The sequence below is a fragment of the Trachypithecus francoisi genome, unplaced genomic scaffold (genome assembly GCF_009764315.1).
Source record: "Trachypithecus francoisi isolate TF-2019V2 unplaced genomic scaffold, Tfra_2.0 Lachesis_group15, whole genome shotgun sequence".
Lineage (NCBI taxonomy): Eukaryota > Metazoa > Chordata > Mammalia > Primates > Cercopithecidae > Trachypithecus > Trachypithecus francoisi.
In genome coordinates, this window is record NW_022681460.1 from 53,424,688 (window position 1) to 53,449,427 (window position 24,740).

Genomic DNA, 24,740 nt, shown 5'->3' on the forward strand with positions numbered 1-24,740 from the left:
GTCACTGTGTCTGGCCATTTTCTGTGTTTTTATAGATAGCAAACTTCTTGCAAAATATTTCTTAAATACTTTTGTCTCTATTTGTATTATTTTTGCATTTAAGCCCTATTTTTAGCTACCTATACACTATATACAATACTTATCCAAATATTTTTAAATGACATTTTTACAGGTGTGAATATTATATAGACAGATCTACAATATACATACCCAAAAGCCACAAATTTTCTATCTAGATAAGGGGTTGCTTGCAGTGTGATATAGAATTGTGACCCGTTGCTGTGACGGCCTTTGTTGGCCATTCCAAGTACTCCTCTTTTATTATGAGGAACTGAAAAGTTTTCATCTAGGAAAGACAATAATCAGTAGGTCATTAGCACATTTCTATTATCTCAATTTATTGTAACACATAAGGAACAAATAGAACCCTTGGTAACACTCTCAATCATATGTATCAATGGATTCCAAATTGTAAATACTCTATTTATTTCAAATTACTTTCAAACATTCAAATGAGCAGTTAAAAAAAATAAACTGTAAAACCTCATTAGAACTATTGGAGCATTCAGTTTTAGTTTGTCTTTACCATAAACAAGTGTGCTAAGAAAATTAATAATGTACAAGGAAATATATACAGTATTCTAATCAAGAATAAAGGTCAGCAAACTTTCTTGTGCTATTTTGGTATTTCTTTCAAACTACCACCACGCTCATTAAAAACATCTCCTCTGAGAAGTCTTTTGTGGATCTGACCTTTCCCCTGAACCCCAAGCATCTTACACATAGTTCTTGGACAGTCCTTATAACACTCTATGTAATTATTGGTTTACATGACATTTCTTCTCTAGTAGGTGAAGGCAGGAACCGTGTCTCCTTGAGGCTTTGGCTCCAGGCTTCCTAGCACATTAATTGGCATAAGTGTGGCCCTAAATGTTTGGGCAGATTTCCATTCCATGTACCTTCCCATTCCATGTAGTTTTAAAATGTTGATGATGAAAGGAAATTAATTATGTTTATTTTTAGTAATCTTCAAATAAATTTTAATCTGAAACCTTGTTTGGATCAACCAAGATTTTGTGGAAAGCAATAGCTATTTTAGCGTAAGATTTAGAAGTAAAAAGAGTTGTATGGTGATTACCAGGCAACCAATTTGAAGATGTACCATTCCCAGCTTTGCCTCCAAGTTCAAATACACAGAAGGAAATAATGGATGAGAAGTTCAGTGAAAATTTTCATTCAATAACTTCACAAATTTCTGAGAATAACTGAGAAATACGAATATTAACTGTCTATAAGATTTTATTAAACTACAATTGCTGTTACTATTTTAAGTTTCAAAACTAAGCAAACTAAGTGATTAAGCCATACCTGGGGTAGTTTCTTTCAGCCTGTTAAGTTGAAAACTGAATAAAGACCCCTGAAACCTTATGAAATGCTAATGAGGCATTTTTGTACAAATAAGTCTATATAATTACGCTGATGCTCCTTATTCATTTCAGTGAAATAAAGAAAAAAACTCATTAATTTCACAGAAAATTGCATGAAATGGAAATCTGCCCACAGCAAAGATTCAGAGAGTTTTAACAGAATGGTGTTTGTCATTGCTTCTACATATTCTGATTTATTTTTCTTAAATTCTGTAAAAATTGGGAAAGAAAATTGATAGAGTTGTAACATTTTTATCAAAAATTTTGTGATTGTGGGAAATTTTAAAGCAGTTAATCATAATACCTATCAAAAAAATTGCTACCTATGTGAAAGCCCATGTATAAAACAGTTCAAAAAGTGCCTAGAGCAGCCAGGCACAGTGCCTCACACCTGTAACCCCAGCACTGTGGGAGGCCAAGGTGGGTGGATCGCCTGAGGCCAGGAGTTCGAGACCAGTCTGGCCAACACGGCAAAACACCGTCTCTACTAAAAACACAAAAATTAGCTGGGCATGGTGGTGCGTGCCTGTAATCCCAGACACTTAGGAGGCTGAGGCACAAGAATCGCTTGAACCCAGGAGGTGGAGGTTGCAGTGAGCTGAGATTGCGCCAATGCACTCCAGTCTGGGTGACAGAGAGAGACTCAGTCTCAAAAAAAAAAAAAAAGAAAAGAAATGCCTGGAGCCCTCTCATCTCCTGACCACATTTATTTAGGAGAGCATGGAAATCCTTAGAGACAATTTGAGAACCACTGCTATAAAGGGATAGAATAAATTATATTTTTAAAAGGTGCAGGTAGTCGCTGACTTAGAAACTTAAAAATGTATTGACCTGAAAAAAAGTGTGAAAACTAAATGACTATGTGTGGATTCTCTAAGTCCAGAATGTGTATGTGAATCTTAACAACCTGAGGCTAAGCTACTTCCAGTCAGGTAGTAATGCCAGGGCCTACGGAAACCACTCAGTGGTCATGCCATAACTGGCCTACTTGACATGATCTTGTATGCATCAAATAAAATGATGTGTAAGAAAGAACCATTAACTCTAACTAGGTTTGCAGACATAAAGTATTACAAGGGTAATTTACATGTTCTTTTGTTCTGCCTCGTCTCTCCGACTCAACTCTTTAACCGTCTGCTCACCTCGGTATTTCTCGATCTTCCCAACCCCTCTGCTTTCCTTCTGCCTCTTTTCACTTCTCTTCAAGCTTCCATAAAGCTCTAAAATTCAAGAGCTATAATTTTAATTTAAATCAAATTTAATTTTTTTAGAGAAGGCATTGTGCTAGTTGTCCAGACTGGTCTTGAACTCCTGGGCTCAAGGCCTCCTGTCTCAACCTCCTGAGTAGCTGGGACTACAGGTGTGTGCTACCACACCTGGCTAGCTATAATTTTTTTTAAAAAAATTATTTACTAACGTAAAGTTCCCTGATTTTTTTTCTAATAGTAAATTTTTGGTACATTTTATTTAACACTTAAAACATTAAGTTGCTTTATACTTCCATGATAACAAAATGCACCCTTTGGCAGTAAACAGCACTGCTGAAGGGGGCTGAGCCTCTTTAGGTTTAAATAGAGTGAAAGCCCCCATAGAGGAATTTTTGCCCTCTTTGTTTGGTGAGGAGTGAGGCCACTCCTCACTCCTCACCAAATAGGTTTGATTCAAGCCTATTTTCTCCTGAGTGTTTCTGCCAGGGAAAAAGTATGTATGGGAACAACCTACACAGAAACCAATAGCTGAAACTTGCCTGAGTAGAAAGAACCTGTTTATTTAGGACTTTAAAAGTTGTGATTCAAAACAAATCAAAACAGACTTTCCCTAGGTTAAAAAAAAATTAACTCGTTTATAAAATAATAAATCTAATTTAATGATACATTATTTATTGCATTATTTTTGTGTTAAGCTTAATAAAAGTGAATTTTGTGGTTGCAGTTTTTCGCAGCCCCGGTTTTAATTCTGCATCTCATGGAAATAGGACCCCATGAGAGAAATGTGGAGGAAGGACTGGCTGGCTGCTGCCTTCACATTCCCGGGCAGGTGAAGGGATGAGGGAGACAGACCCATGCCTTAGCTGTTCTGAGGACTAGCCGTGCTCTCGCTTTCACAGTTACTCATCTTTCCTTCTGGAACATCTCTCCTTCCCATTTGATTGCTTCCTGGATTTTTTATAATTTTGTGCTACCAGACCAACCGAATAATAAACACTTCACTGAACGCACTGGGACTCCATGGGCACAGTGAGGACAGCAAAGACTCTATCTGGAGACCAAATACTACAACAGTCTAAGGATAGGGCGAGGGATAATCAGCAGAGACTATCAATCCCCTGAATTGAACAGATCAATCCCCTACTGGACAGGAGGCCTATGTTCCATCTGAGGCTGTGCCTCCAAGCACAAAGCATTTGGGTGCTCTGATAATGGCTGTGGGGTGGAGAGGTACAGTGGATTCTCATCAGGGATTGGGGCCAGGAGAGTCCTTTCCCCATCCGCAACGTGTTGCTGCAGACGCAACTCAAAGCTTCTCTGTGCCTCCATGCCCAACTCTCCAGGCAGCTATTCTTTCTTTTCCCACGGCACTCGGTTCCTTCCTTTCTAACAGCAACTGGCACAGCACCTGTAGTTGATCTGTTTTAACATCTGCTGGCACAAAACCACTACAAGCCTTCAGAGTAGAAACTCGGTTATACCATCTTTGTTGCCACAGGCCCTAGCACCATGTGGAAACCTACCTTGGAGTTTAGTATTTTATGAATGACTAAAGGAATGGTGTCACTTGCATGCTTTCATTTGATAAAGCTGTCTGCAGGAATTTAGAAGGAAAGTAGCTATTACTTTTCCCTTTCACTGTGGCCATTGATTCAATAAAGGTATCTTTTCGGCCGGGCGTAGTGGCTCTTGCCTGTAATCCCAGCACTTTGGGAGGCCAAGGTGGGTAGATCACGAGGTCAGGAGTTTGAGACCAGCCTGACCACCATGGTGAAACCCCATCTCTACTAACAATACAAAAAAATTAGCTGGGCATGGTGGCATGCACCTGTAATCCCAGCTGCTCAGGAAGTTGAGGCAGGAGAATCACCTGAACCCGGGAGGTGGAGGTTGCAATAAGCCGAGATCATGCCATTGCACTCCAGCATGGGTGACAGAGAGAGACTCCATCTCAAAAAAAAAAAAAAAAAATATATATATATATATATATTTTATAATCTTTTCATTGTATTAAAATATAGACACAAAAAGCCACAGAAAACTAATGTATAAAGTTATTATAAGGCAAATACCCTTTTAACTACCACTCAGGCCAAGAAAAGAAACTTTGCCGGCCTCTGCCCAAAGTTCCTTGTCAAGCCCCTCTCTTACCCAGAAGGAATCATTCCCCCGACTTTTATATAACTATGCACTTAATGTTTCCTTGTAGTTTTAACATCCAAAATATGTATCCCTAAGCACTATAGCCTTTTCCATTTAAAAAAATTGGTTATGCTTTTTAAGCCTCTTTTAATCTGCAGGTTCTTACCTCCATCTCTTTCTTTTCCTTACATTTATCTATTACTAATGAACCTCAGCTGTTTAACCTCGAGAATTTCTCCCAGTCTTGAGTCTGTTGATTGCACACATGGTACAGTCCAGCATGTTGCTCTGTCCTTTGTCCTGTCAGTTCTGCTAAAATACTTGTTTTGAAAATGCACATTTGCTTCAACTTGATGGATACATTAGGGAAAGTCTTGTGCATTATGAATTTCGCCCCCACTTAACATTCTTCCACCATGAGAAACACTAGGGAAATGAAAACTGCATTCAGCTACATGGAGCCACATAGGAACACACACACCTCAGATATCTACCAGCTACTCTGGAGCTGTGCTGAGCCTCTCCTACCCACATCTAGGGTTCTGATTACAGAAAACCCTCCTGCCGCCACTTCAAGATTGCTCAAAAGCTGCAACTCTTCCCATGCCCACCTTCACGAACTTCAGGTCTTTTACAAGGTATGTATGTTTCGTGACCATTTAACATATGTAAAACTGTATTGCTGGGTTTTTTTGGTTACTATCCTGTTTTTTAATGCCATCAAGAAAGTTTTTCTTAAACCTCATTTTCACAATAAACTCAGTGGTTTTTGTTGTACAATGCTGCAAAGTGTAGATTTTTTTGGTTTGTGTTTTGTTTTTCGAGGCAGGGTCTCACTCTGTCACCCAGGATGGAGTCCATTATGGCTCCATGATCATGATGATCATGGCTCACTGCAGCCTTGGACCTCTCCAGCTTGAGATCCTCCTACCTCAACCTACCAAGTAGCTAGGACCGCAGGTGCATGCCACCATGCCCAGCTAATTTTTTTTTTTTTAAGAGATGGGATCTCGTTATGTTACCCTGGCTGGTTTTGAACTCCTGGGCTCAAGCAATCCTCGCACTTCAGCCTCCCAAAGTGCTGGGATTACAAGCATGAGACACCATGTCTGGCCAAAGTGTGGAGATATTTTAGGAACACATATGTCGCATTACAAGGGAACTGACTGTATTTCTTGCAAATTGGCAGCTGAGTCCAGAGGCTTAATCAGACTCATATTATTTGGTTGTGTGTTCTTTCAACAGAAGCCTCATCATGTCTGGTTGTCTCTGTTTTTGTGAAATTAGCAGACTGATGCAGCAAATGCTTAGACCCATTATTTCACTGGGGCCAGCAAAATGGTGACATTCCAATTCTATTTTTTCCTTTTCATTTATCAGTGGCTATCCTTTTATAAAGAGATGTTTCCCCTTATCTACAATTTAGTACAGTTCATACAGGAAAGGCGGGTAATTGATTCTTTCCCTATACTTCCCACTTTTCACGATAAATTCATTTCCTAGTATTCCTCCAAAGGTAACCCATTAGCCTTTATCTGATAATATAATTATAAACTCACAGATTCGAAGTATTTGTTGGGTTTTGATCAATTGCAATTACTATTGTTCGTGAAGCTCAAACTACTCCATCTTTGGTCAGTGAGACCCTCTTCAAATTGGCTCCTGAGGCCTTTTGACATGACCCCAGTAATCTTTCAGAAAAGAAATCTCTGCACTTTGCAGCATCGTACAATAAAGGCCACTTTTGCTATCTAATAGAACATGAGGTTCCAGGCTCATTTTGTAGATTTCCTCCCTGAGATCTGGCATCTGCCATTTCTCCCAGAGACTCTGGTTTCTTTAAGTGAGAAATGATATTTCAAAGCAACAATCTAAATTCTAGGACTACCCATCGCTACTGAGTTGTGGTCGTTGTTTATAGACCTTTTCAGTGAATAGAGCTATATATATAGACATTTGATACTTCTTGAGTTTAAAGTCATGTTCAGGACTATGGAATATTCTTATCAGCCTCTATTATATTTCATCTCTATCTTCTTTCTTCCACATTTTGAGAATCCTGGATTCTCAAGGACAAAGAAAATGATGAAATTTGAATATTCCATAATTACTCAATGACTTTATCCCACATTACATATACAACAGTCTCAAAATAACAATACTAAAAATACCATCACCAGTGTACTTTACTGAGAATTAAAAAATAAAACTTGTATATATTCATTTTCTTCTATTTTTTAAATAGACGATATCTCCACTGCACAAGCATATCATCATTACACAGCATACTCTCACCCTTTGAGATGGGGTCTTGCTATGTTGCCCAGGTTCCTGGGCTCAAGCTCCTGGGCTCAAGCAATCCTCCTGCCTCAGCCTCCCAAGTAGGTGAGACTAACGGTGCATGCTGCCATACCTGGCATACTCCTCACTGAATGTGGTAAGTTCACAAATAATAATATGATTAATCCTCACCACCAGTTGCGTGTCAAGGTCTCTCTTATTATTAATATTTGGTTGTGTGAAATTCATTCTACAGCAGATTCTGCAGAAGGGGCTAATGGCAACACTATTCCCTGAAGTCTTGCATGTTGATAAACCTGTGGGGCCCTTTATAATTCAACATCAGTTTGACTGGATATAAAATCCTTGCTCATGTTTCCTTTGCTTGAGTTCATAAATATATTATTCCACTTTCTTCTAGCATAAAGTGTTGCTGTCAAAGAATATGATAATCTAATTTTCTTTCCCTTATAAATCACTTGCTCTTTTTTGCCTAGATATCCAAATAATTTTTCAATGTCTAATAATGTTATGAACAAATAGGTCTTGGTGTTGGTTTTTCTGCTTCAAATTGTCAGGTTCATGGTATGCATTTTCAATAAGTGGTTTCAATTTTTTACAGATATTTTTATTTGAGGTATAAACATTTTCACTTGAGATATATAAATATTTTTACTACAGTATAAACATATGCTTGAGGTATACACAATTGTCAAAATGCATCAAACATCTAAGATATATGTGTTTTATTAAAATTTAATAAATGTATCTTTGATGTTCAGTTTGATGCTGTATAATCATCTTCATGGTTGCTGGATTTGTCATGAACATTCCCAGGATAGAGAGTTCTATCTTCTGGCTTATCTGAGAAATCTCACTACCATCCCCCCGACCTCCTAACTAACAACAGTGATCTTCAAATCCCAAACCCCTACTTGTTAAATGGAACTCTCCCCCACTTAACGGATTCCACTTGAAACCCCTGCCACCATTACCTGGACCTGGGAAATAGGGTATCTATATCTCCAGCGCACTAATGATTCTATCTTTTGCATTCACTGTTGTGTTCACGACACAAGAGGGGAAGCCTCCCTGTGATGCTCTGATTCAACTTTAGTTGCCACATTCCCAAGGCCACAGCAAGGTAAAGGGATTCCACTTGTAAGCGAAGAGACCACATATGGTGCCTTCTGGATCAGAACATATAAGAGAAAAACAACTGCCTAGTCTGGGAAGGTGGGAGTACTGTCCCCTTCCGGAAAAGAAAGAGTGTCCCGCCACCCTCATTGGAACAGCGGAAAAATATCTCTACAGACACAACTTCGCAGCAAAGCATAAATACCACACCCCGTAGGGCTTCTGTTTGTGCCCCAACTGGCTCATTTTTGTTTGTGGCATGAATGGAAAGAAGTTACAACCTGAACTGCTCCCAACTCCCTAGGGAGTCACCTGTTCTCTTAGGAGCAGTTTTCCTTTGTATATTAAAAACTTGGAACAGAGGTGAATGTATGCTGGCCACTCTTGCCCCTCCAGGAGTCACTGTCTATAACCCCATAACACCGAAGAATACCAGAAGTAAGTGAGTAATAGGAGTAATTCTGGCAGGAATTGGCAGAGACAGGACTAGCAGCACCCTGGGGCAGCTTTGCCTACCATGACTCAACTCTAATGAACTTGACTCAATCTAGAATCCTTAGCCACCAACACAGGTCAGGCATTAAAGGGAATTCAAGAGTCTTTAGGCTCTTTGGCAAATGCAGTTCTCGATAACAGACTAGCATTGGATTATTTACTAGCTGAACACGGTGGAGTCTGTGTAGTTATTAATAAAACCTGCTGAACATATTTTAACAACTCTAGACAAGTTGAGATTAACATTCAAAAGATCTATGAACAAGCTACCTGGTTACACAGATATAACCAGGGCACTGACCCCAACTATAGCTGGTCAACTATCAAGTGCTTTCCCAAGTCTCACCTGGTTTTTACCTCTTGCAGAACCTTGGAAAGTTATCTTTTTGTTTCTAATTTTTGGCCTTTGCTTATTTAACCTCTTAGTAAAAGTTTGTGTTTTCTAGATTACAACAGTTCCAGGTAAAAAACAATGCTGGCACAAGGCTTCCAACCTATCCCATCTACTGACCTGGAGAATTAAAGTGTCCTGCCTGTGGGACCCTTACATCAGGTATCCAGAGATTTTTTTACTCCTCCAGTGCTAGGCAGGGCCTATCCTATGCCCATGAGCTCAGCAGGAAGCAGTTATAGAAGACTGGCCTTTACCCTTCTGCAGCCCCCTTAAGATTAAGGAGGAGGACCTAATTTCTGAGGGGGAGATGAGGTAGGAGGCAGGACTTGACTCCAGAGGTGGGGCTCAGACAATGGACCAGATTGAGGACTAGCTAAAATAGGGCCAGGGTGAAAGCACCTTTCAATCAGACCTGTCCATCAGTGTGCCATGTCAATTTACTGTTGCCATGGCAACACCTGGGAGTTACCGGTCTTTTCCATGGCATCTAATGATCCAAAAGTTACTATCCCTTTCCTGCATAAACTGCTCCTTAATCTGCATGCAATTAAAAGTGGGTATAAACGTGACTGTAAAACTGTCCTGAGCTGCTACTCTCTGTCTACGGGGTAGCCCTGCTCTGCAGGAGCAGTCACAGAGCTATAACACCACCAGAGCTGTAACACTGCCTGTTCAATAAAGCTGTTTTCTTCCATAAAGGAATTACCAATGACATTCTTCATGGAAATAGAAAAAACAATCCTAAAATTTACATAGAACCACCAAAGACTCAGAATAGCCAAAGCTATCTTAAGCAAAAAGAACAAAACTGAAGGAATCACATTACCTGACTTCAAATTATACTACAGAGCTATAGTAACCAAAACAGTATGGTACTGGCATAAAAACAGACACAGACCAACGGAACACAATAGAGAACCCAGAAACAAATTTACACACTCATAGTGAACTCACACCCATTTTTGACAAAGGTGCCAAAGAACATAAGCTGAGGAAAGTACTTCAATAAATAATGCTGGGAAAACTGGATATCCATATGCAGAAGAATGAAACTAGACCCCTACCTCTCACCATATACAAAAATTAAATCCAAATGGATTAAAGACTTAAATATAAGCCTTCAATCTATGAAACTACTACAAGAAAACATTGAGGAAACTTTCTGGACAAATGGGATCATATCAAGTTAAAAAGCTTCTGCACAACAAAGGAAACAATCAACAAAGTGAAGAGATGGCTGGGCATGGTAGCTCACACCTGTAATTCCAGCACTTTGGTAGGCTGAGGCGGGCAGATCACAAGGTCAGGAGTTCAAGACCAGCCTGGCCAACGTGGTGAAACCCTGTCTCTACTAAAAATACAAAAATTAGCCAGGCGTGGTTGTGTGTGCCTGTAATCCCAGCTATTTGGGAGGCTGAGGGATGAGAATTGCTTGAACCCAGGTGGCAGAGGTTGCAGTGAGCTGAGATGGCACCACTGCATTCTATCCTGGGTGACGGAGTGAAACTCTGTCGCAAACAAACACACAAACAAAAAACCCACAGAAAATATTTGTAAACTACCCATCTGACAAGGGATTAATAACCAGAATATATAAGGAGCTCAAACAACTCTATAGAAAAAACCTAATAATCAGATTACAAAATGGGCAAAAGATTTGAATAGACATTTCTCAAAAGAAAACATACAAATAGCAAACAGGCATATGAAAAGGTGCTCAACATCACTGATCATCAGAGAAACGTAAACCCAAACTACAATGAGATATCATCTCACTCCAGTTAAAATGGCTTTTACCCAAAAGACAGGCAATAACAAATGCTGGCAAGGATGTGGAGGAAACGCGACCCTTGTACACTGTTGGTGGGAATGTAAATTAACCACTATGGAGAACAGTTGGAGGTTCCTCAAAAAACTAAAAATAGAGCTACCATATGATCCAGCAATCTCACTGCTGGGTATATACCCAAAAGAAAGGAAATCAAGGCCGGGCGCGGTGGCTCAAGCCTGTAATCCCAGCACTTTGGGAGGCCGAGACGGGTGGATCGCGAGGTCAGGAGATCGAGACCAACCTAGCTAACACGGCGAAACCCCGTCTCTACTAAAATATACAAAAAACTAGCCGGGCGAGTTGGCGGGCGCCTGTAGTCCCAGCTACTTGGGAGGCTGAGGCAGGAGAATGGCGTAAACCCGGGAGGCGGAGCTTGCAGTGAGCTGAGATCCGGCCACTGCACTCCAGCCTGGGCGACAGAGCGAGACTCTGTCTCAAAAAAAAAAAAAAAAAAAAAAAAAAAAAGAAAGAAAGGAAATCATTGTATCAAAGAGATATCTGCACTCCTATGTTTGTTGCAGCACTGTTCACAATCACCAAGATTTGGAAGCAACCTAAGTGTCCATCAACAGATGAATGGATAAAGAAAATGTGGTACACATACACAATGGAGTACTATTCAGCCATAAAAAAGAATGAGATCATGTCATTTGCAACAACATGGATGGGACTAGAGGTCATTATGCTAAGTGAAATAAGCCAGGCACAGAAAGACAAACATAACATGTTCTCATTTATTTGTGAGATCTAAAAATCAAAACAAATGAAATCATGGAGACAGAGAGACAGTTACCAGAGACTGGGAAGGGTAGTGGGGGTTAAAGTGGGGTGGTGGGGATGGTTAATAGTCACAAAAAAAAGTAGAAAAAATGAGTAAGGCCTTGTATTTGATAGAAAAACAGGGCAACTACAGTCAATAATAATTGTACCTTTTAAAATAAAAGTGTGTAATTGGATTGTTTGTAACACACAGGACAACTGCTTGAGGAGATGGATACCCTATTTTACATGATGTGATTATTTTGCATTGCTTGCCTGTTTCAAAATATCTCAAGTACCCCATAAAGATATACACCTACTATGTACCCACAAAAATTAAAGCAAACAAAAAAATTCCTCTGCCTACCTTGTACTTCTTTTAGGACATACGTTGTATTTTTATTTCCTCTTGTGTTCCTTGTGGTTTACTCACTTCTGAAATTATTTTTCTTTCATTGCTTTCCTCAGCCCTTCTTTCCTCAGCTCTGTCACATCATGTTTAAGTTTTTCTAATTCTGACTTATGAGCTCTTTCATGTCTTGTGTCATTTTCTTAATGTCTTTTAGCTTTTTTTTTTTTTTTTTTTTTCGAGACAAGGTCTTACTCTGCTGCCCAGGCTGGAGTGCAGTGGTGCAGTCTTGGCTCACTGCAGCCTCTGCCTCCCAGGCTCAAGCGATGTTCCCACCTCAGTCTCCTGAGTAGCTGGGATTACAGGTGTGCACCACTATGCCCAGCTAATTTTTGTATTTTTTGTAGAGATGGGGTTTGCCATGTTGCCCAGGCTTCTTTTAGCTTATTTTGATATAGACTGTTACGGTTTTGATCTACAGTTGACCCTTAAACAATGTGGGGGTTAGGGACACCAACCCCTCGGAGCAGTCAAAAATCCACATATAACTTTTGACTCCCCGGTAACTTAACTACTAATAGTCTGCAATGGACTAGATGCCTTATCACTAACATAAACAGTTGATTACATATATTTGGTGTGCTATATGTATTGTATACTGTGTCCTTACAATAAAATAAGCTAAAGAAAATAAGATGTTATAAAGAAAATCATAAGGAAGAGAAAATATATTTACTATTCATTAAGTGGAAGTGGATCATCATAATGGTCTTCATCCTTGTCACACTGAGTAGGCTGAGGAGGAGGAAGAGAAGGAGTTGGTCTTGCTGTCTCAGGGGTGGCAGAGGCAAAGGTGGATGAGGTGGAAGGGGAGGCAGGAAAGGCAGGCACACCAGTGTAACTTTACGGAAATACATTATAATTTCTGTTTGACTTTTTGCTTTTTCATTTCTCTAGTAATGTTTCCATACAGTATCAATCCTTCTTCCACTCTTTGCTTTAGTTTCATTGCTCTTATCATAAAAGGGTCTATGTTGTAAAAGAAGTCAAAAGTAGTCTTGAGTAACTGGAACCCTTCCGCCAGATTGTCTAGTGTCAATTTGTTTCCTGACACTGCTTCTTCTGTTTTCTTCCTCATGATCTGGCACTGGTTCGGAGGCACTCATCTCCATCAAGTCATTTTTTAATGCCTCTGCTGTGGTATATATTAGGCCTTGAATTTCTCCAAGATCCGTATCTTGACAATGTTCACCCCTCATCTTTTTTGCCATACCCTCAAATCTCTTCCATGATTTCCTTTATGGGCTCTGTCATAAATTCCACGAAACTTGTTTTGAGCTTGATGGCTTTCATGACTTTTTCTATAACAACAATGGCATCTTGAATGGTATAATCCTTCCAGACTTTCATGATGTTCTCTCTATTGGGGTTCTCTTCCATAATGTTGACAATCCTTTCCATACAGTATCATGTGTAATCAGCCTTAAAGGTCCTTATGACCCCCAAACTAGAGGCTGAATTAGACACGTTGTGTTTGGGGGCGAGTAAACCACTTTGATGCCTTCAGTGTTGAACTCACGGTGTTCTGGTGGCCAGGGGCATCATTGTTCAATATCAAAAGAACTTTTTAAAAGGTAGTCCCTTACTGGCAAGGTACTTCCTAACTTCAGGGAGAAAGTACTGATGGAACCAATCTAGAAAATGGGTTCTCATTGTCCAGCCCTTTTTGTACAACCAAAAGGCTGGCAGTGGGTGTTTAGGTTAGCAGCTTTATGGTTAGGGGCAGTCTGGATCATAAACCCAACTGCATTGGCACAAAACAGTACAGTTAGCCTATTCTTTCCTGCTTAAATGCTAGTGCTTACTTCTCTTACTAATAAAATGTCTTTTGTGGCCTTTTTTTTTTTTTTTTTTTTTTGAGACAAGAGTCTTACTCTCTCTCCTAGGCTGAAGTGCAGTGGCGTGATCTCAGCTCACCGCAACTTTGCCTTCCGAGTTCAAGCGATTCTCCCGCCTCAGCCTTCCAAGTAGCTGGGATTATAGGCACCTGCCATCACACTCGGCTACGTTTTATATTTTCAGTAGAGACAGGGTTTCACCATGTTGGCCAGGCCGGTCTTGAACTCCTGACTTCAGGTGATCTGCCCGCCTCAGCCTCCCAAAGTGCTGGGATTTCAGGTGTGAGCCACCATGCCTGGCCTTTTGGTGGCTTTTTTTTTTTTCCAGAATAGGTCACTTTTGTCTGCCATAAAACTTGTTCAGGTAGATATCCTTTTTCCTCTCATTTTGTTAATGACATCTTGGAATTCATCTTCTGCCTCTTGGTCAGAAGATGCTCTTTCTCCTGTTATCTGGACATTTTTAAAGCCAAACTCTTTTCTACAATTATCAAACCATCTTTTGCTGGAATTAAATTCTCCAGTTTTAGGTCTTTTACCTTCCTTTTGTTTTAAGTTGTCATATAATAGTTTTGCTTTTTCTCAAATCATATTAGAGTCTATAGTTCTGCCTTTCTTATAGCCATCCTGTGCCCACATAAAAGCTGCATTTTCAATACAAGACAAAAAAGGTATTTTGCAGGCTAGGCGTGGTGGCTCACACTTGTAATCCCAATGACTCAGAAGGCCAACTCAGGAGGACCACTTGAGCCCAGGAGTTGGAGACCGGCTTGGACAACAGAGCAAGACCCCATCTCTACAAATTTTTATTTTTTTTAATGAGCCAGCATGGTGGCATGCACCTGTAGCCCTAGTTACCTGGGAGGTTGAGGTAGGAAGATCCCTTGAGGCCAGGAGTTTAAGGTTACCATGAGCTATGATCACTCCATTGCACTTTAGCCTGGACGACAAAGTGAGACACTGTCTCTTAAAAAAAAAATTGGTAAAAGTATTTCACAAATAAGTGCAAGGTTTTCACACCTGATGGTATAGCTCCAGTGGCAGCTTCTCCAAAAAATGTTCTCATATATTTACTGAAAACAAGCCAAGCTAGGTGGTAGTCCAATTAGGCAGCAGTCCCACCTACTCAGGAGGCTAAGGTGGGAAGACTGCTTGAGCCCAGGAGTTCAAGTCCAGCTTGGGGAACATAGTGAGACCCTGTCTCTATTTTTTTTTTTTTTTAAAGAAACTATAAGTTTCTTTAAGTGGACTCGTACAGTTCAAATCCATGTTGCTCAAGGGTCAACTGTATCCTATGAGCATGTCTTTCTAGGGTACATTCATTATCAGTGCTGATGTTACTCTGCTCCTTATTCTCTTTATTCTTATAATCACCTTGAAACTTCCATTGTTCATTTTAATATAAAATTAGTGTAATAGTGGTCAGAATCAAAATGTACTCATGTGTGTTTAAAAAACGCTGACAAATAGAGCCAAGGAAAGGTATGAACAGAGAACTCTCACACTTGTATGCCTGATAACAAAACAATCACAAAGAACTACAAAAGCCACAACCTTGCATAAAGGCCATTGCAACCTTAAGGAAATATTAATACTTCTGCAGGGATACCTGTCCAGTCCAACCTTGGACCCTTGTTACTGATCGCTGCAGCCAAGGATAATCATTTCAAAACAATAATGAAATCTTCCCCAATTTTCCTTTAAAACCCTTTCTCTCCCTTTACCTTCCTGAATATGCACATCATTTCCTACGGCACACGTATGCCTACTGCAATGCCCTATTCCTGAAGAAACATCATTTTCTTTCAGAGAACCTCTCTTTGTTATATAGGGTGACATTAGTTTTCCTAAATGTCAGAGGATGTGTCTTTAGAAAGAAAGTAGATTTTCGGCCGGGCGCGGTGGCTCAAGCCTGTAATCCCAGCACTTTGGGAGGCCGAGACGGGCGGATCACGAGGTCAGGAGATCGAGACCATCCTGGCTAACACGGTGAAACCCCGTCTCTACTAAAAATACAAAAAACTAGCCGGGCGAGGTGGCGGGCGCCTGTGGTCCCAGCTACTCGGGAGGCTGAGGCAGGAGAATGGCGTGAACCCGGGAGGCGGAGCTTGCAGTGAGCTGAGATCCGGCCACTGCACTCCAGACGGGCGACAGAGCAAGACTCCGTCTCAAAAAAAAAAAAAAAAAAAAAAAAAAAAAAAAAAAAAAGAAAGTAGATTTTCTAGTTTCAAAAAGCTCCCTCTTGCATGTTGAAAATCTTGCATGTTGAAGCATGTGGCTTTCTTCCTTACATTTCTGGCTCTGTTCCTATTCCCTCTTTGTCATGATTGTCCCTGTATCCTGGATGATTTTGATGCCATTCCCAGCAGTTCCACCTGCATGGGAGACTGTCCTGGAAGACAGCCTTGTCAGATCCGTTTTCAGAGTATACAGGGGTTAGACGGCCCCTGCCTCTTCCAACCTTCCTGGGGGACCCTTGTACTCACACACTATTGGCTACTTAGGGGATCCTAAGTACCCTATTCTTGGGAAGCCCTGCCTTCTTCCACATTGTTGGTTTGTTGTTTGTCTTTACCCGTTTGTATTTTGGAATTTAGGTATATTCCTTGTCACCTACTTTTGTTGCAAATGTTATACAGGATTTTTCTACCGACAGCAATCTTTTCTTTTTCTTTTTCTTTTTTTTTTTTTTTGAGACTGAGTCTCACTCTGTCGCCCAGGCTGGAGTGCAGTGGCACCATCTCAGCTCACTGCAACCTCTGTGTTCCAGGTTCAAGTGATTCTCCTGCCTCAGCCTCCTGAGGAGCTGGGAGGCGTGCGCCATCACATCTGGCTAATTTTGTATTTTTAGTAGAGGCGGAGTTTCACCATATTAGCCAGGCTGATCTCAAACTCCTGACCTCAAATGATCTGCCCACCTCAGCCTCCCAAAGTGCTGGGATTATAGGCGTGAGTCACCATACCTGGTTACCTGACAGCAATCTAAGTAGAATGATTATCAAGGTACCAGTTCTAAGTATCAGCACGGAAAATTACAAGTCCTAAAAATATAAATTCCCTTTGACTCTACAATCCTAATTCTGGGATTTATCCTAAAGAAATAATATCATTAGGTAAGTGAAAAAAATATGTGCATATGAAGCTGCTCTGGTCGGGCCTTAGGGTGCTTCCCCCTAATCTGCTCATTTTTAACTCTTGCTTTTACTGTTAAGTATTGCCCCCAGTGATATCTTATCTGGAATTGTGAAACGGTCCAGTCCTGTTAACGGTCCAGTCCTGTTAAGTTTGAATAATCAACTAATATATAACTAACAAAATGTAAAGATACATACCTTCAAATGTTGGTCCATAAATCGACTCTCCATTATCTCCTTTTCCATACACTATATCTGAGAAATAGCAATAAATAAACATTAGAATTTTGAGATGAAAAGATTTAGGATGCAGTAATGACAGGGAATAAATGTTGCTTTAAATGATGATTCCAAGGCTGAGGTGGGATGATCACTGGAGCCCAGGAGTTTGAGACCAGCCTGAGCAACATAATGAGACTCCATCTCCATAAAAGAAAAAAAAAAAAAAGGAATCAGCCAGGTACGGTAGCTCACGCCTATAATCCCAGCACTTTGGGAAGCCGAGGTAGGCAGATAACCTGAGGCCAGGAGTTCGAAACCAGCCTGGCCAACACAGTGAAACCCCATCTCTACTAAAAATACAAAAATTAACTGGGCATGGTGGCATGTGCCTGTAATCCCAGCTACTAGGGAGGCTGATGCAGGAGAATTGCTTGAACTCAGGAGGCGGAGGTTGCAGTGAGCCAAAATTGCGCCGTTGCACTCCAGCCTGAGCAACAAGAGTGAAACTCCATCACAAAAAAAAAAAAAAAAAAAGAATACAATATGATTCCACTTATACCAACAAATAAAGTTACCTAATTGTTCAATATCCATACTATGAAAAATTACTATAATAATTTCCCTTGTATCTTGTAAGCACTTTTACATTCATAATGCAAACTTTTGAAAGGATGAAGCATTAAATTATAATTGTGGCCACAATTTTTCAAAAGTATGTTCACATAAATTCTGCTTACTTCATAAATTATTCCACAGTCCATCGTGCTTTTCTGAAATTAAGATTAAACTAAGAGGCTAAAACAGGAAAAGTAAATTATTTTTAGAATATGTATAAAAAATAGAGCCGGGCGCGGTGACTCACACCTGTAATCCCAGCACTTTGGGAGGCCAAAGCAGGCAAATCACTTGAGGCCAGGAGTTTGAAACCAGCCTGGCCAACATGGTGAAACCTGTCTCTACCAAAAATACAAAAATTAGCTGGGTGTGGTGGCTGGTGCCTGTAATCCCAGCTACTCAGGAGGCTGAGGCAGGAAAATCGCTTAAACCCAGGACGTGGAGCTTGCAGTGAGCCAAGATCGCGCCACTGTACTCCAGCTTGGGTGACAGAGCGAGACTCCATCTCAAAAAAAAGAAAAGAAAAAAAAAGAATATGAATAAAAAATACGTGCCCAAACAGAATTCATGTTCAAAATTTCATATCCTATAGTGATAACTCATTTATTTACCTAGTGTATTGGAAATAAAGTTTCCTGTAATGTAACAAGGTTTTTTTTCAGGTGTTCACACGCTATGCATATTTTGGTTTAGGCAATGCTCCCACTATAAAAAGACTCCATGAACAAGTTATTTTTTATCTATCCACAGTTAAAAGAGGAGCAAAGCTAACTCTAGTGAAAATAATGGGCTCTGAGGTCTGTCCTCTCTCCCCCATCCTCCCCATCAGTATCTCTCTACGAACTTCAGCTCTACTCCGCTCCCTCCTTTAATACAGTGCTCAATAAATGTTTATTGAAGGACTACGCTTTTTAAAGTCAGTATGAGCAATTTACCTACAATAAAAGTGTGTGTGCTATTTTTCAAAGAAAACTGATGCAACATCAAGTATGCAAAGAGAATTTATCCCAGAAAGGCCATGTAGCATTTAAATTACACTATTTCGAAAGCTAGCTCAGAAGTTAATTGATAAGCCTTAAGTCTCCAACCCGACTCACCTAACACTCAGTCACAGTTCACTACACAGCCCCAGGCAACTCTTGAAAGGAAGTTGTCATGGCTGAAGGCTAAATCTGGAAATGGGGAAGCTGAGGGACCCCCCATCAATTCCTTCAGATCCTAGGGGTTGGTTCTCTCAGGGAACTCTGCCCGGGTGGTCTTCTCCCCTGCCAACTTACCTACCCATCGGTCACATTCCCTTACCCCCTCCCTCCCACACTCACCAACATTACTCTTGTCCTCTGCTTCAGATCTCCTAGGTGAATATTTTATATTGACACCATTTCAATCCGTATTTACTATTCTTTTTTTGTGGCCACAGTCCACCCTCTTGAATTCAGCCCTGTATATCTGATATTATTGCTATACTTCTGACAACAAATTCAGAGTGCCGAATACTGGTTTAAGCAAATTTTAAAGTCAGATGATTTTGATGAAAATGTTGATGTCGGTTACTTTTTCCAAGCCTGTTTGCTTATCTGTATAAACAGGGATAATGGTAACTGCCTCACAGGTAGCTCTGAGGATGAAATAACACAGGTAGAGCACTCGGGCAGTGCCTGGCAGAGTGTCATGCCCATGCAGCATCACATGCTTCTAGAATGCCCACTCTCATTATCATCTTCATCATTCTGCTCAATATGATGATGATGGTAATAAAATGCATTAAATTTATCTCAAAAGATCCTTCTGAACTCACACTGAAGAAATGTCTTATGAATAGAGGAAATGTGGTAAGGGCCTTTGGTGTTCTAGTTCTATTTGATAATATAAAACAACTCATTCTGGAGAAGAGCTCTGAATGTACAGAATGTGGCCAGGTACGGTGGCTCATGCCTGTAATCCCACCACTTTGGGAGGCCGAGGTGGGAGGGTTGCTTGAGGCCAGGAGTTCAAGACCAGCCTGGGCAATATAGTGAGACTGTCTCTACAAAAATTTTTCTTTTTGAGACAGAGTCTTGATCTGTTGCCCAGGCTGGAGTGCAATGGCACCATCTCGGCTCACTGCAACCTCTGCCACTCGGGTTCAACCGATTCTCCTGCCTCAGCCTCCTGAGCAGCTAGGACTACAGGCACATGCCACCACAACCAGCTAATTTTTGTATTTTTAGTAGAGACGGGGTTTCACCATATTGGCCAGGCTGGTCTCAAACTCCTGACCTCATGATCCACCTGCCTTGGCCTCCCAAAGTGCTGGGATTACAAGCGTGAGCCACCGTGCTCGGCCTACAAAAATTTTTAAAAATTAGCTGGTCATGGCGGCATGTGCCGGTAATCCCTGCTACTCGAGAGGCTGAAGTGGGAGGAGTTCAAGGCTGCAGTGAGACCTACGATCGTGCCATTGCATTCCAGCCTGGGTGACAGGCTAAGACCCAACACTTTGGTGGGGCTGAGACAAAAGGATTGAGTCTTTGAGTCCAGGAGTTCAGGACCAGCCTAGGCAACACAGAGAGACCCTGTCTTTACAAAATTTTTTTTTTAATTTGCCAGGCATGGTAATGTGTGCCTGTAATTCCAGCTACTTGGGAGGCTGAGGTGGGAAGATCACTTGAGTCCGTGAGGTTGAGGCTGCAGTGAGCTGTGATTGTGCCACTGCACTCAGCCTGAGCAACAGAACAAGACCCTGTCTCAAAAAAAAGAATGTGGGAATGCCTTCATTTCTCTCGAATCCATTCAAAGTCACATAATAATACACACTGGAGGTGGACCTTATAAATACAAAAATGCATACTTGATTAGAACCCTAGTAGTTAGAAAAACACAGAAAAGTTAATTTAGACAATTAATTTAAAAGTCGTGTGAAAACTCCTACTGGAAAGAAATCCTATAAATGTAAGTCAAATGGAAAGCCTGAAGCATATTAATTATTTTGTAATGCTCCAGAAAATTCACAACATGAATGAAATGTTTTATGAGTTATAAACATATTGTGCTTATCAAAGCAGTTCTTTTTTTGTTTTTATTTGTTTTTACTACTTTCATTCATATCTCTTTACCTTCAGCCAACTCACACCATAGCAATGCTCATTCTTAAAGAGAGTCTCTGGACTATGGATTTCCACTTTTTTTTACAAGGGAAAACTGAGGTAAGAATTCGGTATGTTCTCTTTAAGCAATAATATATGAGTTCAGCCGGGCACGGTGGCTCATGCCTGTAATCCCAGCACTTTGGGAGGCCGAGGTGGGCAGATCACTTGAGGTTGGGAGTTCAAGACCAGTCTGGCCAAAATGGTGAAATCCCATCTCTACTAAAAATACAAAAAGTTAGCTGGGCATGGTGGAGCGTGCCTGTATCCCAGCTACTTGGGAGGCTGAGGCAGGAGGATCACTTGAACCCCAGAGGTGGAGGTTGCAGTGAGCTGAGATGGTGCCATGTAATCCAGCCTGGATGACGAAGTGAGACTCTGTCTCAGCATAATAATAATAATATAATATATGAGTTCAATAGGTACTTTTTTTTTTTTCTAAAGCCAGTTAATAAAATTTTCCTCTATCCATTTTAAAGTGTGTTGGATGTATGGGTGAAATGAAATGTATTTCTAATATATAGGTAGGTTTAATTGCTAATAGTTGGGTAATTGTTCTGTGACTAATGGGCTATTGAAACATGAATCTTTGTTAAGTGTTTGAATTTTCTTACTGGAATTATTTGGTGGGTTCTGGATATCCTCGCCCATCATATATATATATCTTTTAGTCTTATGTAAAACATGATCATTTTTGTGTAAAAGAGTTTGTTTCATTTTCTTTGATTAACAAAGAGTTGGTGTCGATTTTTTTTTTTTTTTTTTTTTTTTTTTTTGAGACGGAGTCTCGCTCTGTCACCCAGGCTGGAGTACAGTGGTGCAATCTCGGCTCACTGAAAGCTCCGCCTCCCAGGTTCACACCATTCTCCTGCCTCAGCCTCCTGAGTAGCTGGGACTACAGGCGCCCGCCACCACGCCCGGCTGATCTTTTGTATTTTTAGTAGAGACAGGGTTTCACCATGTTAGCCAGGATGGTCTCGATCTCCTGACCTCGTGATCTGCCCGCCTCGGCCTCCCAAAGTGCTCCCAAATTACAGACACGAGCCACCACGCCCGGCCGACTTTTTAAAATCCTTCTGAAGGAAGTAGGCCTCAAGGGAGCCCAAGGGGGAATCCAACCAAAGTGGTAGAACGACTTGCTATCTTAACTTTGGACTTTCAAAATGCAGAGAATGTATGTTTTCCGTTTAACCATCTATTTTCCTTCTTTCTCTGTCTTTCTTCCTTCTTTTCTTTCTGCAAGTATTTATTAAGCACCTACTATACCTCAAACACTGTTCTAGTACCTGGGATACCATAGTGAATAAAATAGATAAAAATTTCTGGCCGGGCGCGGTGGCTCAAGCCTGTAATCCCAGCACTTTGGGAGGCCGAGGCGGGCGGATCACGAGGTCAGGAGATCGAGACCCTCCTGGCTAACACGGTGAAACCCCGTCTCTACTAAAAATACAAAAAACTAGCCGGGCGCGGTGGCGGGCGCCTGTAGTCCCAGCTACTCGGAGGCTGAGGCGGGAGAATGGCTGGAACCCGGGAGGCGGAGCTTGCAGTGAGCCGAGATCGCACCACTGCACTCCAGCCTGGGCCACACAGTGAGACTCCGTCTCAAAAAAAAAAAAAAAAATTTCTGCCCCTATGGAATTTAGAGGAACAGACAATAAACAAATGAACTAAGAAACATATGGTAGTATGTCTAATGATGAAAAGTGCTAGGAAGAAAGATAAAGCAAGGTAAGGAGTAGGAGGGTGGAAGGAGGAGTGAGCAGAGTGTGTGGAGAGAAAGACGGCAGTTTCATATAGGGTGGGCCAGTAAGGCCTTGCTGAGATAAACTCTGGGCAATAATCAGAAACAAGGGATACCTGCAGGAACAGGTTGGGTGGTGTGTGCCCCAGGCAAAATAAATGAAGCCTCAGGGCCCCTGTATGCTTGATGTGCTTAGGAGGCAGCCAGAGCCCGTGTGTGCAACAGAGTGTATAAGACGTCAGAAGATAAGTTGTGGGGAGAAGGGGCAGGCAGTGTCCACTGGGTAGAGCCTGTTAGTCCCAAAGGGCAAGCAACAGTGCCTGGAGGCATCCTAAGGCACAGCACAAAACCACATTTAGCTCCTGCCCTCCAACATTCTACATAGTCCCGTGGTATCAAAGGCATGTGAACCAGAGCAACTTCATCTTGAATAGGAGCTGGGTAAAATGAGGCTGAGACCTACTGGGCTGCATTCCCAGATGGTTACTGCATTTTAAGTCACAGGATTAGATAGGAGGTCGGCACAAGATACAGGTCATAAAGACCTTGCTGATAAAACAGGGTGCAGTACAGAAGCCAGCTAAAACCCACCAAAACCAAGACGGCGATGAGAGTGACCTCTGGTCGTCCTCACTGCTATACTCCCATTAGTGCCATGACAGTTTAAAAATGCCATGGGAACGTCAGAAAGTTACCCTATATGGTCTCAAAAAGGGAAGCATGAATAATCCACCTTTAGCATATAATCAAGAAATAGCCACAAAAATGGGCAACCAGCAGACCTTGGGGGCTGCTGTGCCTTCGGAGTAGCCATTCTTCTATTCCTTTACTTTCCTAATAAACTTACTTACACTTTACTCAACAAACTTACCCTGAATTCTTTCTTGTGAGAGATTCAAGAACCCTCTCTTGGGGTCTGGATTGTGGAAACTGGACATCCGTAGGAAGAGAGGATGATTCCAGAGCTTGGCACTTTCAACACACCAGGTCATTGAATCCTCACCACATCCTGTGATATTCTTATCATTATCCCCATTTTATGATTAACCAACTGATTCAGAGAGGTTCAGTGGCTTGTCCAAGATGGTATAACTTACATGAATCAGAGCTTGGCTTTGAATCTAGCAATCCCACTTTTTCCCAAGCCGTCCTTAACGTTGCTGCCTCACTGTTTGAAAACATGACCCAAGACCTGGGCACTTTACTATTTGAAATTTTACTTTAAATAAATAAAAACACAAACAAATAATACGACCTACTTTTCCCAGATCTTGCAAGGGTGGTGGGAGCTAAGCAAAAACAAAAATAAAACGAAACAAAAGAATGCAGCATCTGAGGCTGGGTGTGGTGACTCACGCCTGTAATCTCAGCACTTTGGGAGGCTGAGGCAGGCGGATCACCTGAGGTCAGGAGTTCAAGACCAGCCTGACCAACATGGCAAAACCTGTCTCTACTAAAAAGATATAAAAATTAGCCGAGTGCTGGGGTGGGCCCCTGTAATCCGGCTACTCGGGGGGCTGAGGCAGGGAGAACTGCTTGAACCCAGGAGGTGGAGCTTGAAGTGAGCCGAGATCGTGCCACTGCACTACAGCTTGGGCGACAGAGTGAGACTCTGTCTCAAAAAAAAAAAAAAAAAAAAAAAAAAAAGAACACAGCATCTGAAAGCCTAGCACTTGAGAGTCAACACCGAACTCAGTGTCAGGAGCCCCTAATATTAACAGGCCCCCTTGAGAAATGTTTTATACTAACCAAAAATGGAAAACCATCTAAATGTTCACCAATAGGAAATTAATTAAACTGGTATAGAAATATGATTAAAAAAAAAAAAACTAGGCAGACGCTAAACGTTTTGTATGTTTATGTTCATTGGCATGGTTAGATTGATACCACATATTCAGTGGAAAGACACAAAATGGAAAAACACTTGAAAGTGAGGTTAGATAACAATACTTGCTGTATGATCTCATTGTGGAGAAACCAAAG

General features: G+C 41.2%; 1 protein-coding gene across 12 annotated transcripts in view; it reads right to left on the reverse strand.

The window, feature by feature from the left end:
* PPIL6 (peptidylprolyl isomerase like 6) overlaps positions 1-24,740 on the reverse strand; it is a 47,716-nt gene that overhangs the window by 9,827 nt on the left and 13,149 nt on the right. For 8 of the 12 annotated variants that reach the window (XM_033234853.1, XM_033234848.1, XM_033234859.1 and 5 more), the window contains 2 exons: positions 17,253-17,309; positions 211-346 (listed from right to left, as the gene is read on the reverse strand). In XM_033234853.1, coding sequence (XP_033090744.1) covers positions 211-346; positions 17,253-17,309 — 193 coding nt within the window. Of the gene's footprint in view, positions 1-210; positions 347-12,826; positions 13,384-13,420; positions 13,608-17,252; positions 17,310-24,740 lie in introns of those variants that run through there. The other 4 variants (XM_033234856.1, XM_033234855.1, XM_033234860.1 and 1 more) reach the window with 4 other exon arrangements.